This window comes from Mobula hypostoma, chromosome 5, assembly GCF_963921235.1.
Source record: "Mobula hypostoma chromosome 5, sMobHyp1.1, whole genome shotgun sequence".
NCBI classification, from domain to species: domain Eukaryota; kingdom Metazoa; phylum Chordata; class Chondrichthyes; order Myliobatiformes; family Myliobatidae; genus Mobula; species Mobula hypostoma.
In genome coordinates this window covers 104,766,666-104,782,826 of record NC_086101.1, presented here as the reverse complement: position 1 = coordinate 104,782,826, position 16,161 = coordinate 104,766,666, and the positions used below count along the sequence as shown (strand labels likewise).

Below are 16,161 nucleotides of genomic sequence, written 5' to 3'. Positions count from 1 at the left end.
CTGGAAGGTTCAGACTTGACAGAGGGGTTTTGCAGGAAGGTTTGGGGGGGGAGGGGTGACCCCAATATGCCTGTCACTAATACCACTCCTCCCACACCACCTCTCAGGGAGGAAGAGCAGGGTTATTGGAACAAATTAAATTGGTCTTCAAAGTGCAAACAGGTTGCCTCAGGCCTGGCCTGGGGGCTGGAGAGAGAGAGGACACAACCAGATCTCTTTGGCAGGTGACCACAGGCAGGGCCATGGATGTCAGAAAATTGCCCTGTGAACGCTCAGCTTAACCAACGTGCACCATAAAATCAGGTCAATGAACCCTGTACCTCAGCCAGTGACCCTGTAACCTCGGCCAGTGACCCTGTAACCTCAGGTCAGTGATTCCATAACCTTGGCCAGTAACCCCATAGCCTTGGCAATCAACCCTGTAACCTCAGGGCAACAACCCCAAAGCCTTGGCCAGCGACTGTGAAACCTCAGCTGGTCTAGCTCCATAATTTTCAGCGAGATTGCCCAGGATCTTGAGCAAGCCGGGCCCCTGACCTGTCCACCGCCCCTGCACAGCGCAATACCTGGAACACGAAGTTCAATGTGCCCCCCCACTCCACTGTGCCCCTGGCCACGACCCGAGGGGAGAGGTGGATGGGAGGAAAGTGGAGGTGAGATGGAAGGGAGGGGGAATGGACAAGGGCAGAAAGGAGGGAAGAGAGGTAGAGTGAGAGGGAGAGAGGGGAGGAAGGGAGGGCGAGGACCAGAGCAAGGGGGAAGAGAGGAGGGGGGAGAGTAGGAGGGAGGGGGAGGGGGAGAATGAATGGAAAGAAGGGGAGGACGGAGTAGAGACCAGGCAAGGAGGCTGGAGGAGAGAGGGCAATGGAGGGGTGGCGAGCAGCCTCAGTACATGGGGCCAGCCTGGTCCCCGGCCAGTACCTGCCGCCCGGCCTCATCGTGATTGCTGCCTGTGCTGCTGGCGCCAAGGGGCAGCGGGATCGTTAGCGGGAGCGGCGGGGCCTGGGGCAGGGGGTGAGCCTGCTCGCGGCAGGGGCTCGGGTAGATGAACATCCGGTGCAGGAGGGGCAGTCGCTGGGCCTTATGGTCGATCACCATGTCCAGGGCCACGGGCAGGGGCGGTCCCGGGCCCAGGCCGTAGGCGCCGGCCAGCAGCGGGTGCCTGCCACACACCAACGGGCACGGCTCCGGGTACAGGCCGCCCTCCCCCTCCACCGCATCAGCTCCTGTGAAGTGCAGAGTGCTGGCTTGTAGGTCCAGTACCTCGTGCCGGAGCCCAGGCTGGGAGCGGCCACTGCCCACAGTCACCAGCGGCAGTGGGAATTCCTGCACCGGGTAATCCGGCTGGCTGGGACGGCCATGACCTTCGAAGGCCGCCGACCCTTCCTCATCCACCTGCTGGGACGCAGCCTCTGGTTCATCGAGCCCAAAGACTCCCTCCCCACCTCTCGAGAGTAGCTCTGTCTCCGCCTCCTGGACCGCGGTGATGGCCGACGGCTCCTCCTCAGGCGGGGAGGGGTCGCTGATCGCCCGGGACGATGCTTCCGGTGCTCCAGCATACGGCATCCTTGCCTGCAGTGGGGCAGCAGCGGTAGGGTAGGGTTGGGCTTCTGGGGAACTGGGGCCTGGGGTCTCCCCTCCCCCCATGGCCTGCGAGTCACTGTAGGCCACACTCTGATTCCAGCCTGGCCTTGCCTCACTCTCTTCCTCCTCTTCCTCCACCTCGGACTGGAGTTCAAGGTACTGGCCGGTCCCCTCCCCTGGAACCTCCCCTGGTCTGGTCCTGGGCCCGGGCCTGCCCCCACCCACCCCCTCATGCCCTCCTCCAGCCCCCAGCTGCAGGCCACTCATCCCAACCTGTTGGCGCCTTCGCTGCCGGCCCAGGGCCTTGGTGCGCCAGGTGGGGGCTTTCTTTCTGGGACTCGGTGGGGTTGATGTCCCGGCAGGGGGGCCTGCAGCTCTGTCGCAGGATGAAGGTGAGGCCAGGCCTCGCTCCCCAGGGCTCACCAGCCCCTCACAGGCCATGCAACCCGGGCATTCCTTTCCCTCGGGCCGGCAGGAGCACAGGCAGTCACCAGCGGAAGCTTCAGCCTCAGGGCCTCCCTGCCGGCGTGGGGCTAGTCCCGGGGCCTCGGCCTCAGCAGACTTGGCGGCCCGGTGGAGGAAACGGCCAGGTGGCCTGAGGCTCAGCTTCCTCCTCCAGCCTGCCCTCTTAGCCCGCTGGAGGCCAGCACCCCGCCGCTTGGGCTTGTATGAGTAGTATGGCCGCCAGAGATTGTCGTCTGTATCCTGGTCGCTCAGCTCATCAGCCGACTCTCCCACCAGGAAGTCATCGGGCCTGGGCTGACAGCCTTGATCATCCTCCTCAGCCACTCGCAACTTCTTCGCTGTCAGGCCAGGTGGCAGGGCTTCAGGACGCCGGCCCTTGGCTGGGCCCAGTCCTGGACTTGTTCCTGGTCCTGGGCAGGGAGTGAGCGCCTTATCCCGGATTAGGTCCGACTCAGAGATTCTCCTCTTGACGATCGCCTCCTCACCGATGCGGACGGTGATCTGGCAAAGTGGCCCGGGCCTGCTGCCCAAGGAGCTGGACGAAGGGCAGGCAGGCTTCGCCATATAGGTCAGAGTCTTGGGCCGGCCCAGGGCCACAGGCCTCTTTGGCTTCTGGGGCCTAGGCTCCTGTCTTTGGTCAGTAGCAGCTGGGGAGCCATGGTCCTCAGATGGCGGCCTGGGCGTCAGGGGCAGGAGGCTGGTGTCCCGGGATGGTAGGTCAGGGTCCTGAGCCATAGGTTCTGCATCCTGGAGCAGTGGGCCAGGTTCCTGGAGTGTGGGACCGAGTGTCTGGGGCAGAAGGCCTGTGTCCGGGGCCAGGGGCTCAGCGTCCTGGGACAAGGGTCCAGGGATCTGGGGTGGGGGTGATGGCAGGGCCGCAGGGTCCAGAGTTGAGTCTGAGGCCCCCATCTCCTCCCGGCCGGTGCAGCGGCCATTGTAGGCGATGACCGAGGAGGGGATGGCAGGCGGCAGGGCCTTGCTATGAACGATGACCGAGGACTTGGCCGTCCTCCCATATGTGATGACGGAGGAAGGGGCAGCAGGGGTGCTGGGCCCCGGTGGGCCCGCAGGTGTTGGGTGGCTTTCGGCCCCTGGCAAGGGGCAGCCCGAGGCCCCTTGCCCCAAGCGGCTGTACGTCTTGTAGGGCCGCTTCTGGGAGCGCATGGGCAGCAGGCGGTAGAGCTTGAAGGCGTTGAGTTTGGGCTTGTAGCCACCATTGGGAGTCTTCTGGCTGATGCCGAGGCCGGGGTCGACACCGTGGAAGGCCTTCTGATGGGTTTTGAGGTTGTAGTAGGTGACAAAGGTGTCCCAGCAGAAGATGCACTGGTAACGGCGCTCACCGGTGTGCCATACCTCGTGCTTAGTGCGGTACTCGGCCAGGGCGAAGACCTTGTCACAGTAGCGGCACGGATACCTGCGTCGCCATGAGTGCACGTTGGCATGGCGCTTGAGACTGGACAGGGTCATGTAGGAGCGCTGGCAGACAGCGCAGAAGTAGAGGAGATGGCCGTCAACCACTTTGACGAAGTGCTCCTCCTCGGCCCTTGGGTCCGGGAGACTCCTGCCGGACCCTGGCTCTTCAGGCAGACACTGGATCTGGTGCCCGGCAGAGGGCAGGCCCCCGGCCCGCCGGCTACACAGGGCCTGGTGGGTCTGCAGCCGCTTGACATGCACGAAGGTCTTGTGGCAGTGGGAGCAGCTCAGGGTCCGGCCCTCTCGCTGCAGCCTGAGATGGAGATCGAGGGCTGGGGGACGGCCCAGGGTGGGGGTTGTGGTCTCGGTGGTGACTGGGCCCTCGCCCTCCCTTTGCTCCTGCTGCTGCTGTCGCTGGTCCTGTCCATCCCCCTCCTCCTCTGCCGCTGCCCCCTCCTCCTCCTCCTGGGGCCTCCTCCTGTCTCCTCCCAGCCCAGCCTCACTCTCCTCCTCCACACTGAAGCCCAGCCCTTGGAAGGCCACGGTGCTCAGGGTGTAGAGCTTCTGGCTCTCCTCCATTGATCCTGCTTCTCCTCCTCCATCTTCCTCCTGTTCCTCCTCAGCGTGGCTGGGAGAGACCCGGGGCCCCACTGCCTCATCCACCGAGCCCTCCTGCCGGTTGCCTGGAGACGTTAGGTCAATGGGGAAGGTAGGGAAGGGTCGCTCCGGCCTCCACAGCGGGGCGGGAAGTACGTCCTCAGCCCCCGGGAGGAGGCTGGGCGAGGGGGTGGCCAGTTCTTCCAGAAAGGGGATTCCCAGGTGGGTGCCGGCTGCCGCCAGCTCACAGGCTTGCTCTAGTCGCTCCACCACCAGGCGTGAGCTGTACATGAAGCCCAGGATCTTGGCGAAGACCTCGGCCCTCACCTCCCGCAGTTCAAGCACAGGCTGCAGGCCGCAGGGGCCCCAGCTGGACAGCCGCTCCTTGAAGTAGAGGCTGGAGGCGGCCAGCACATTCTTGTGCGCCCTGAACTTGCTCTCCTCCACCACGATGGTGACATCGCAGAAGGCCCCCTGGATCCGCTGCTGGTCCAGACAGTTCAGAAGGGTCTGGCTGTGGGCTCGGTCTGTCACCTCAAAGCCGGAAGTCATCCTCGTCGCTGGAGCTGAAAGAAAACGGGAGTGAGATGGGTCAGCAGCAAGGAACTAAACTACTGAAGCCGAGGGTGAGGTGAGGGAGGGAGCAGAACACTACTGAGGCCGAGGGTGAGGTGAGGGAGGGAGCAGAACACTACTGAAGCAAATGATGCTTTTGATGTACAGAATGTGACAAATAAAGTGACCCTTCCTTAAGGGTCGTGCCATTCTTGTTTGTCCAGCACTAATCCCATTTGCCAGCACTAGGACCGTATCCCTCTGTACCTCACCAACCTGGCTGCCTCAGAAAAGCAGCCAGTACAGTATCGTCGAGGAGCACTCCCACCCACACCTTCCCCATACATCCCCTTGCCTCCCACTGGAGCTAGAAATCACAAACCACCAGGCTGAAAGACACTTTGTCCCACTGCTGTCAGCCTGTCAAACACCGAAGATGATCTCTCATTTACCTCATGTGGCCCTTACAGTCTATCTGTCTGCTCACCAAGGCACTCCCTCTGCAACTGCAACACTCTATTCTGCATTCTGTCTTTTTATTGATTCGTTGACTGCGATCCAACGCAGAATAGGTCAGTCTGGCACCACCCAGCCACCCCACTACATCTCCAGCCTGACCATGGGACCATTTACAATGACCAATTCACATACCGACCCGTACATCTTTGCACAGCGGAGGAAAGCAGAGCAGCCAGAGAAAGCCAACATGGTCCCGGGGAGAACTCGGGTCACTGGTACTGTGCTAATTGTGCTGCCCCACGAGGGGAACATATAAACTCCTTACAATTGACTCGAGTCGCTGGTACCAGAAACAATTGTGCTAACCATACCACCCACAATCTTTCCCGTTTGTGATTAAAAAATCAGCCGTGCTTTGCGTTAACAACTAACACAGTCGGGGGGTGTACTGGGGGCAGCCCGCATGCCTCGCAGTGTTTCCAGTGCCAGCATATCACGCCCACAACTCAACAACCCTAACCTGGACATCTTTGGAACGTGGTGGACACTGGAGCAGCTAGAGGAAACCAAAGTGGTTCACACTTGATGACACAGGACAAGATAAGACAAAGTCAGCATGGTTTCCTTAAGGGAAAATCTTGCCTGATGAACCTGTTGGAATTCTTTGAGGAGATTACAAGTAGGATAGATAAAGGGGATGCAGTGGATGATGTATATTAAGAAGCCATGGCACTACAGGAAAGTTACAGGCATGGTTAGAGGTAGGAGGCAGCAAGTGGGAATAAAAGGATCACTTTCTGGTTGGCTGTTGGGACCGCTTCTTTTTATGCTGTATATAAATGATTTAGATGATGGAATAGATGGCTTTGTTGCCAAGTTTGCAGATAATACGAAGATTGGTGGAGGGGCAGCTAGTGTTGAGGAAACAGGTAGGATGCAGAAGGAGATTAGGACAGATTAGGAGAATGGGCAAGGGAGTGGCAAATGAAATAAAATGTTGGAAAATGCATGCTCATGCACTTTGGTTATAGAAATAAATATGCAGGTTGGTGCCAGACCCAGGAGTGGAGGTTCCCGGCTTTGAAACCAGTCGGGTCTGCTCCCAAGTACGCTTTCCATCCGTGCTGGGTTGAATGTCGAGATCGCAACTCGACCTCGTAAAATAAAGGGTAAAATACTGCAAAAATGTCTGTGTGAGGAGTGGCCACACAGTGTGTGTGTGTGTGTCTCTCTCTCTGCGCTTTGTCAAAAGCCATGAAAAAGACATCATGACAGACACACACATGCACACGCAGACACACACGGACGCGGGCACATGCCCATAAATAAATAAATATGCAGACTATTTTCTAAACGGGAGAAAATCCAAAAATGTGAGATGCAAAGGGACTTGGGAGTCCTTGTGCAGAACACCCTAAAGGTTAACTGGAAGGTAGAGTCGCGGTGAGGAAGGCAGATGCCATGTTAGCATTCATTTCCAGAGATCCGGAATACGAGAGCAGGGATGTGATGCTGAGGTTTTAAAAGGCACTGGTGAGGCCTCAAATTGAGTATTGTGAACAGTTTTGGGCTCCTTATCTAAGAAAAGATGTGCTGGCATTGGAGAGGGTCCATAGGAGGTTCACAAGGATGATTACGGGAATGAAAGGGTTCTCATATGAGGAACGTTTGATGGCTCTGGCTCTGTACTCACTAGAATTTAGAAGGATAAGGAGGGATCTCATTGAAACCTTTTGAATGTTAAAAGGCCCATACCGAGTAGATGTGGAAAGGATATCTCCCATGGTGGGAGAGTCTAGGACAAGAGGGCACAGCCTCAGGATAGAGGGGTGTTCATTCAAAACAGAGATGCAGTGAAATTTCTTTAGGCAGAGGGTGGGCAGCTGTGGAGGCCAGGTCGTTGGTGTACTTAAGGCAGAGCTTGATAGGTTCTTGATTGGACATGGCATCAAAAGTTACGGGGAGAAGGCCAGGGAGTGGGGCTAAGGAGGGGAAAAGAGGATCAGTCATGATTGAATGGCAGAACAGACTCGATGGGCCAAATGGCCTAATTCTGCTCTTGTGTCTTATGGTCTTAGGTCTAATTGCTGGCACTGTAACAGCTACGCTACTGTGCTGTCCTGATCTGGGTGGGAATCTAGTTAATGTACTTACAACAGACTTGTGAGTCTGTTGGGGTCATCTGTTGCATCCGGTGCTCCTGGTGCGGCCTCCTCAACATCGGTGAAACCCAACGCAGATTGGGGGACCGCTTCGTCGAGCACCTCCGCTCTGTCCACCACAACAGACAGGATCTCCCAGTTGCCACCCACTTCAACTCTGCTTCCCATTCCCATTCGGATATGTCCATACATGGCCTCCTCTACTGCCATGATGAGGCTAAACTCAGGTTGGAGGAGCAACACCTCATATACCGTCTAGGTAGTCTCCAGCCCCTTGGTATGAACATAGAATTCTCCAACTTCTGGTAATTCCCTCCCCCTCCCTACCTCTATCCCTATTTCACTCTGTCCCCTCCCCCAGCTGCCTTTCACCTCCCTCATGGTTCCGCCTCCTTCTACTACCCATTGTGTTTTGCCCTATTCCTTCTTCACCTTTCCTGCCTGTCCCCTCCCTGCTTCCCTTCCCCCACCCCTTTATCTTTCCCCTTACTGGTTTCTCACCTGGAACTGACCAGCCTCCTCCTTCCCACCCTCCCCCCACCTTCTTTATAGGGACTCTGCCCCCTCCCTCCTCAGTCCTGACAAAGGGTTCCAGCCCTAAACGTTGACTGATCGTTTCCACGGATGCTGCCCGACCTGCTGAGTTCCTCCAATGTGTTGTGAGTGTTGCTTTGACCCCAGCATCTGCAGAGTATTTTGTGTTTATAATGTACTTATGATCTGTCTGCAAACAAAGTATTTTCAGGCTATCTCAATACAAAGCAGTTTCCAATATAAATGAATGTCTAATTGCCTGGTAAATGTAATAATTGTATCTGATACTGCCACCTCCTCTGGCAGCAAAGTCCAGATATCCACAACTCTGTAAAAACAAAGTTACCCCTCATTCCCCCTTTAGAAACCTTTGATACCCCTCCTGCTGGGAAAGGATTCACCTGTACTAGTCCTAAATGTGAAAATTGGATGATCCCCTTCGGAGCTGCACACAAAGAATTGCCACTATCCAGCGCCATCTTTTTATAAACCTTATCGGGGATCGGCAGGGGAAAGGGTGAGCAGTTTCAGCTTCCTGGGTGTCAACATTTCTGACGATCTATCCCGGGCCAACATATTGATGCAGCTACAAAGAAGGCACACCAACGGCTATATTCCATTAGGAGTTTGAGGAAATCTGCTACGTCACCAAAGGCTGCAGCAAATTTCTACAGGTACTGTGGAGAGCATCCTGACCGGCTGTGTCACTGTCTGGAGGTGCCATTGCACTGGATCAGAAAATCTGCAGCTCTGTCATGGGCACTAGACTCCCAAACATTGAGGGCATCTCTGAAGGGTGATGTCACAAGAAAGTAGCACCCATCCTGAAGGATCTTCCCCACCCAGAACACGCCCTCTTCACATTACTAGCATAAACTAAAAGGGCCGAAAGGCTTGTTTCTGTTCTGTAGTGCTCTATGGATCTAAATCTCAAAGCACCACCATTCACTGTCTTCATTTGTTTATCGTCTTTCAGTGACCAGGGCTAGGTTCCACCTGCCTTTCCTCTGTCCATTTTACCAACAGACAAGTACTATCCCCCACCCTCATCGCTATAAACATGATCACAAACTAGTTTATTTACAGCATTCACAGTGTCCTGATCCCCGTAGAACCGTCCACCAAAGTTCAATGTAAATTTATCATTAAGGTACATATATGTCATCATATACCATCCTGACATTCATTTTCTTACAGGCATTCACAGTAAAACCAAGAAATACAAATAAAATCAATGAAAAACTACAGACAGTGACTGACAAACAACCAACATGCAAAAGATTAACAGTGCAAATACAAAAAAACGGTAATAATAATAATAAAAGTATTCCCCCCCCCCGGAAGTTTTCATGTCTTATTGTTTTACAACATTGAATCACAGTGGATTTATTTTGGCTTTTTTGACACTGATCAACAGAAAAACTCTGTCGTGTCAAAGTGAAACCAGATCTCTACAAAGTGATCTAAATTAACTACAAATATAAAACACAAAATAATTCACCCCCCCCCTTTGAAATGACACACTAAATCATCACTGGTGCAGCCAAATGGTTTTAGAAGTCACATAATTTGTTAAATGGAGATCACGTGTGCAATCAAGGAGGGTCAGAGGGATCTTGGGGTCTGAGTCCATAGGACACTCAAAGCTGCTGCGCAAGTTGACTCTGTGGTTAAGAAGGTATACGGTGTATTGGCCTTCATCAATTGTGGGATTGAGTTCAAGAGCCGAGAGGTAATGTTACAGCTATATAGGACCCTGGTCAGACCCCACTTGGAGCACTGTGCTCAATTCTGGTCACCTCACTACAGGAAGAATGTGGAAATCATAGAAAGGATGCAGGGGAGATTTACAAGGATGTTGCCTGGATTGGGGAGCATGCCTTATGAGAATAGGTTGAGTGAACTCGGCCTTTTCTCCTTGGAGCTGCAGACGAGAGGTGACCTGATAGAAGTGTATAAGATGGTGAGAGGCAGTGATCATGTGGATAGTCGGAGGCTTTTCTCCAGGGCTCTAATGGCTAACACGAGAGGGCACAGTTATAAGGTGCTTGGAAGCAGGTACAGAGGGGATGTCAGGGGTAAGTTTTTTTACTCAGAAAGTGGTAAATGCGTGGAATGGGCTGCCGGTGACGGTGGTGAAGGTGGATACCATAGGGTCTTTTAAGAGACTCCTGGATGGGTACATGGAGCTTAGAAAAATAGAGGGCTTTGGGTAACTCTAGGTAATCTCTACAGTACATACATGTTGGGCACAGCATTGTGGGACGAAGGGCCTGTATTGTGCTGTAGGTTTTCTATGTTTCTATGTTTCAATTGATTGTAGTAAAAACACACCAGTATCTGGAAGTCCAGCTGCTGGTGAGTCAGCATCCTGGCAAAAACTATACCATGAAGACAAAGGAACACTCCAAGCAACTCCGTGAAAAAGCTATTGAAAAGCACAAGTCAGGAGATGGATACAAGAAAATTTCCACGTCACTGAATATCCCTCGGAGTACAGTTAATTCAATTATCAAGAAATGGAAAGAATATGGCACAGCTGTAAATCTGCCTAGAGCAGGCCGTCCTCAAAACCTGAGTGACTGTAAAAGAAGGGGACTAGTGAGGGAGGCCACCAAGAGACCTATAACATCTCTGGAGGAGTCACAAGCTTCAGTGGCTGAGATGGAAGAGACTGCGCATACAACAACTGTTGCCCGGGTGCTTCAGCAGTCACAGCTTTATGGGAGAGAGGCAAAGGGAAAGCCACTCTTGGGTGGGGGGGGGGGGATGCTCAAATGAAATTTCAGCTAGGGTTTGCCAGAAGGTATGTAGGAGACTCTAAAGTCAACTGGAAAAAGGTTCAATGGTCAGATGAAACCAAAAGTGAACTTTTTACCCATCAAACTAAATGCTATGTTGATCTTTATGCGATTTCTAAAGCCACTTGGCTGTACCAGTGATGATCTGGTGTGTCATATTAATGGGAGTGAATACTTATGCAATCAATTTTTCTGTGTTTTATATTTGTACTTAATTTGGGTGTATATAAAGTGGAGATTGATGCCCCTTGATTGGAGAATGTGGTTCAGAGGGGTAATAAATTGTAAAGGAACAGCAGACCATGCTTCTTTCTTTTTGTATTCTAATCCTCTCAAATTGAATGCAAACATTACGTTTGCCTTCCTTACTCAACCTGAAAGTTAACCTTTAGGAAATCGTGGACAAGGACTCCCAAGTTAGATAGATAGATAGATAGATATACTTTAATAATCCCGAGGGAAATTTGGTTTCGTTACAGCCGCACCAACCAAGAATATAGCGTAAATATAGCAATACAAAAAACCCCAACAATCAAACAACAAAATGCAAACTATGCCAGATGAAAACTAATTCCAGGACCAGTCTATTGGCTCAGGGTGTCTGACCCTCCACGGGAGGAGCTGCACGTTTGATGGCCACAGGCAGGAACGACCTCCCGTGCCGCCAAGTGTTGTATCACGGTGGAATGTGGCCGAAGTCCAACAGTAAAAAGTTCAATATCCGGTCTACAAACGTGTTCCTCGATTGTAATATACCCCGGATTGCACCATCCGTTGTTAACCAGATCAGTAAGCACGCAACTCCTTTACGCTTACCGCTCTTGGTGCACTTCTGGTCAGCCGGAACAGTATTACCCACCGTACTCCTCTTCTCATAAGCCTCTGTTGTCTCAACCCGGTCCTCTTTCCTCGGTTTTGTGATCCCTCTCTGCATCCTCTGTGTGTTTTCCTCTGGATTTCAGCAGGGGTGTCCACAACTCTGTTAGCTAAGCCAAGTTCCCTTGCACCTCAGATTTTTGAATTTTCTCCTCATTTAGAAAATAGTCTGTCTTTATTCCTTGTGCCAAAGTGCATGACCATACACTTCCTGACACTGTATTCCATCTGCCACTTCTTTGCCCAATCTTCCAATCTGTCCAAGTCCTTCAGCAGACTCTGTGCTTCCTCAATACCACATGCCCCTCCACCTATCTTCAAATCACACTTGTCAAAGGCCTTCTGAAAATCCAAGTAAACAGCATCCACTGAATCTCCTTTGTCTATCGTGCTTGTTATTTTCCAAAGAGTTCCAACTGATTTATCAGACAAGATTTTCCCTTAAGGAAACCATGCTGACTTTAGCCTATTTTACCAACTGCCTCCAAATACCCCAAAACCTCATCCTTAGTAATAGATTTCAACATCTTTCCAACCACTGAAGTCAGGCTAACTGGCCTATAATTTCCTCTCTTTTGCCTCCCTTCCTCCTTAAAGAGTGGATCAACGTTTGTAATTTTCCAGTCCTCCTGAACCATTCCAGAATCTAATGTTTCTTGAAAGACCATTACTAATTCCTCCACAATCTCCTCAGCTGCTTCTTTCAGAACCCTTGGGTGTAGTGCATCTGGTCCAGGCAACTTATCCACATTCAGACCTTTCACTTCACAAACATCTTCTCCTTAGTAACAGAAATTATACTCACTTCTACCCCCTGACACTCTTGAATTTCTGGCAAATTATTAGCGTCTTCCACAGTAAAGTCTGACAAAAAATAGTTATTAAATTTGTCTACCATTTCTTTCTTCCTCATTACTACCTCTGCAGTGTCATTTTCCAGCAGTCCAATATCCATTCTCGCTAACAACAGGAATTCTGCAGATGCTGGAAATTCAAGCAACACACATAAAAGTTGCTGGTGAACGCAGCAGGCCAGGCAGCATCTCTAGGAAGAGGTGCAGTCGACGTTTCAGGCCGAGACCCTTCGTCCTGGCCTGAAACGTCCATTCTCGCTGCTCTTTTACTCTCTATATATCTGAACAGTATTTTGTATCCTGATTTATACTATTGGCTAGCTTATAACCATATAACAATTACAGCAGGTAAACAGGCCATCTCGGCCCTTCTAGTCCATGCCGAACTCTTACTCTCACCTAGTCCCACCGACCTGCACTCAGCCCATAACCCTCCATTCCTTTCCTGTCCATATAGCTGTCCAATTTAACTTTAAACGACAACATCAAACCTGCCTCAACCACTTCTGCTGGAAGCTCGTTCCACACAGCTACCACTCTCTGAGTAAAGAAGTTCCCTCTCATGTTACCCCTAAACTTTTGCCCTTTAACTCTCAACTTATATCCTCTTGTTTGAATCTCCCCCCTTCTCAATGGAAAAACCCTATCTATGTCAACTTTATCTATCCCTCTCATAATTTTAAATACCTCTATCAAGTCCCCCCTCATCCTTCTACATTCCAAAGAATAAAGACCCAACTTGTTCAACCTTTCTCTGTAACTTAGGTGATGAAACCCAGGTAACATTCTAGTAACCCTTCTCTGTACTCTCTATTTTGTTGACAGCTTGCCTTCATAGTTCATCTTTCTCCCCTTGTGGTTTATTTAGTTGCCACCCTTTGTTGTTGTTTTTTTTTAAAGCTTCCAAATCCACTAACTTCTCGCTAACTTTTGCTATATGTCCTCTCTTTTGCTTTTATGTTGGCTTTGATTCTCTTGTCAGCCATGGTTGCATCATCCTTCCATTAGAATATTTCTTCTATTCTGTGCCTTCCAAATTGCTCCCAGAAACTCCAGCTACACCTGCTCTGTCATTATCCCTGCTAGAGTCCCCTTCATGAACGACTGGCATCCTGTCACACTCACCTCAATAATAAGCAAATGATTTGAGAGGCTGGTCAAGGATTACATCTGCAGCTTGCTACCACCCAAAGTAGACCCCCTACAATTTGTCTACCGACACAGCTGATTGACAGACGACTCAATAGCCACTGCTCTACATACCATCCTTACACATCTGGAGAAGAAGGATGCTTATGTGAGAATGCTGTTCTTGGACTATAGTTCATCATTCATTCAACACCATAATTCCATTCAGGCTTGACAAAATCCTCAGAGACCTCGGCCTTGATCCTGCCTTGTGCAGTTGGATCCTGGACTTAAATGGATCTGGGGTTGAGAGGGATAACACCTTCAAGTTCCTCGGCATCCACATCACCGAGGACCTCATGTGGTCTGTACACACCAGCTGTGTGGTGAAAAAGGCACAAAAGCGCCTCTTTCACCTCAGATAGTTGAGAAAATTTGGTATGGGGCTCCCAGATCCTAAGAACTTCCTACAGGGACACAATTGATGGCATCCTGACTGGCTGCATCACTGCCTGGTATGGGAACCGTACCTCCCCTAATCGCAGGATTCTGCAGAGAGCGGTGCAGACAGCCCAGTGCATCTGTGGTTGTGAACTTCCCATGATTCAGGACATTGACAAAGACAAGTGTGTAAAAAGGGCCCATAGGATCACTGGGGACCCGAGTCACCCCAACCACAATCTATTCCAGCTGCTACCATCCAGGAAACGGTACCGCAGCATAAAAGCCAGGACCAACAGGCTCCAGGATAGCTTCTTCCACCAGGCCATCAGACCGATGAACTCACACTGATTTGAGTGCATTTCTATGTTACATTGACTGTTCTATTTATTATAAATTACTATGATTGCACATTTAGATGGAGACGTAACACAAAGAATTTTACTCCTCGTATGTGAAAGATGAAAGAATAAAAGGTCTCACTACACACTGCATCTAGTTGTATACCAACTGACCCATCCTCGGACCTATCACTCTAGTTCTCATCCCCTCCAAATTAGCTTAAACCCTCCCAACATCTCCAGGGAACCTGCCCACAAGTATATTGGTCCCCCTTGGGTTCAGGTGTAACCTGCCCATCCCTTTTGTACAGGCCATACCTTCCCTAGAAGAGATTCCAATGATCCAAAAATCTGAAGCGCTGCCCCCTCCACCAGTTCCTCAGCCACACATTCACCTGCCAAATTATCCTATTCTTAGTCTCTCTGACATGTGGCACAGGCAGCGATCCTGTTTACCACTCTGCTTTCCACCTCCCTGTATTCTCTCTTCAGGACTGCCACTTGTTTCCTACCCATGTCTTTGATGCCAATATGTACCATGGCTCATCATCCCTCTCTACACTTAAGGTCGTATAGCTGTACACCAGTTTACCAGGAACCTGTTCTCCCGGTATTCCTGTAAACGCGCCCCAGATTCCACCCACACACTGGAGAGCAATTTACAGCGGCCGATTACTCTACTGACCCCACATGCCATTGGGATGTGGGAGAAACCACCCTCTGGCTAAAGAAATTCTTCTCCACTCTATCGAGGCCTTTCAATACTTAATAGGTTTCAATGAGATTCTCCTCATTCTTCTAAACTCCAGTGAGTACAGGCCCAGAGCCAGCAAACGTTCCTCATATGTTAACCCTTTCATTCCTGGGATCATTATATGGCTAGGCACAGCTCAAACAGCATCTATAGAGTTGCTGATGATACAACCATTGTTGGTAGAATCTCAGATGGTGACAAAAGGGCATACAGGAGCGAGATATAGCAGCTAGTTAAGTGGCATCACAGTAACAACCTTCTACTCAATGTCAGTAAGACCAAAGAGCTTCCTGTGAACTTCAGGAAGGGTAAGACGACGGAACATGAAACAATCCTCATAGAGGGATCAGAAGTAGAGAGAGTGAGCAATTTCAAGTTCCTGAGTGTCAATAACTCTGAGGACCTAACCTGGATACAACATATTGATGCAGCTATAAAGGAGTAAAGGAGGCAAGACAGCAGCTATATTTCATTAGGAGTTTGAAGAAATTTGGTTTGTCAACTAAAACACTCGAAAACCTCTACAAATGTACCGTGGAGAGCATTCTAACTGGCTGCATCACCGTCTGGTATGGGTGGGGGGGCTACTGCACAAGATCAAAATGGTGCAGAAACTTGTCAAATTTGTCAGCTCTATCATGGGTACCAGCCTCCATAGTATTCAAGACACCTTCAAGGAGCGGTGCCTTGGGAAGGCGACATCCATCATTAAGGATCCCCACCACCCAGGATGTGCCCTCGTCACATTGTTACTGTCAGGAAGGAGGCACAGAAGCCAGAAGGCACACACTCAGCGATTCAGGAACAGCTTCTTCCCCTCTGCCATCCGATTTCTGAATGGACATTGAACCCATGAACACCACCTCACCACTTTCTATTTCAGCCTCCCTTTGACACCAGGCATTTGCTGAATAGAGGTCTGGCCCAGGCAGCATACTGACGATGCACGAACACAGTTCCTAATAATAAGCATATCTTGTATCCGGCCCACTGCCCTCTAAACCAGCCCTTTGAGAGCCTTTCTGATGGGGTTGTTAAGAAGGTGGATGGTATGTTGGTCTTTATTAGCTGAGATATTGAGCTCAAGAGCCGTGAGGTAATATTGCAGCTCAACAAAACCCTGGTTGGACCACACTTGGACTATTGTTAGTCCTGATGAAGGGTCTCGGCCCAAAACATCGACTGTACCTCTTCCTA

At 51.0% G+C, this 16,161-nt stretch overlaps 1 protein-coding gene across 1 annotated transcript in view; it reads right to left on the bottom strand.

Annotated features, from left to right (window-relative positions):
• Nucleotides 1–885: 885 nt before the first annotated feature.
• Nucleotides 886–16,161, bottom strand: part of LOC134347321 (zinc finger and BTB domain-containing protein 4-like) — a 57,135-nt gene continuing 41,859 nt past the window's right edge. The window contains exon 2 of the mRNA XM_063049716.1: nt 886–4,625. Within this exon, the coding sequence (XP_062905786.1) occupies nt 886–4,611 (3,726 nt within the window). The 5' untranslated portion in view covers nt 4,612–4,625. The remainder of the gene's footprint in view (nt 4,626–16,161) is intronic.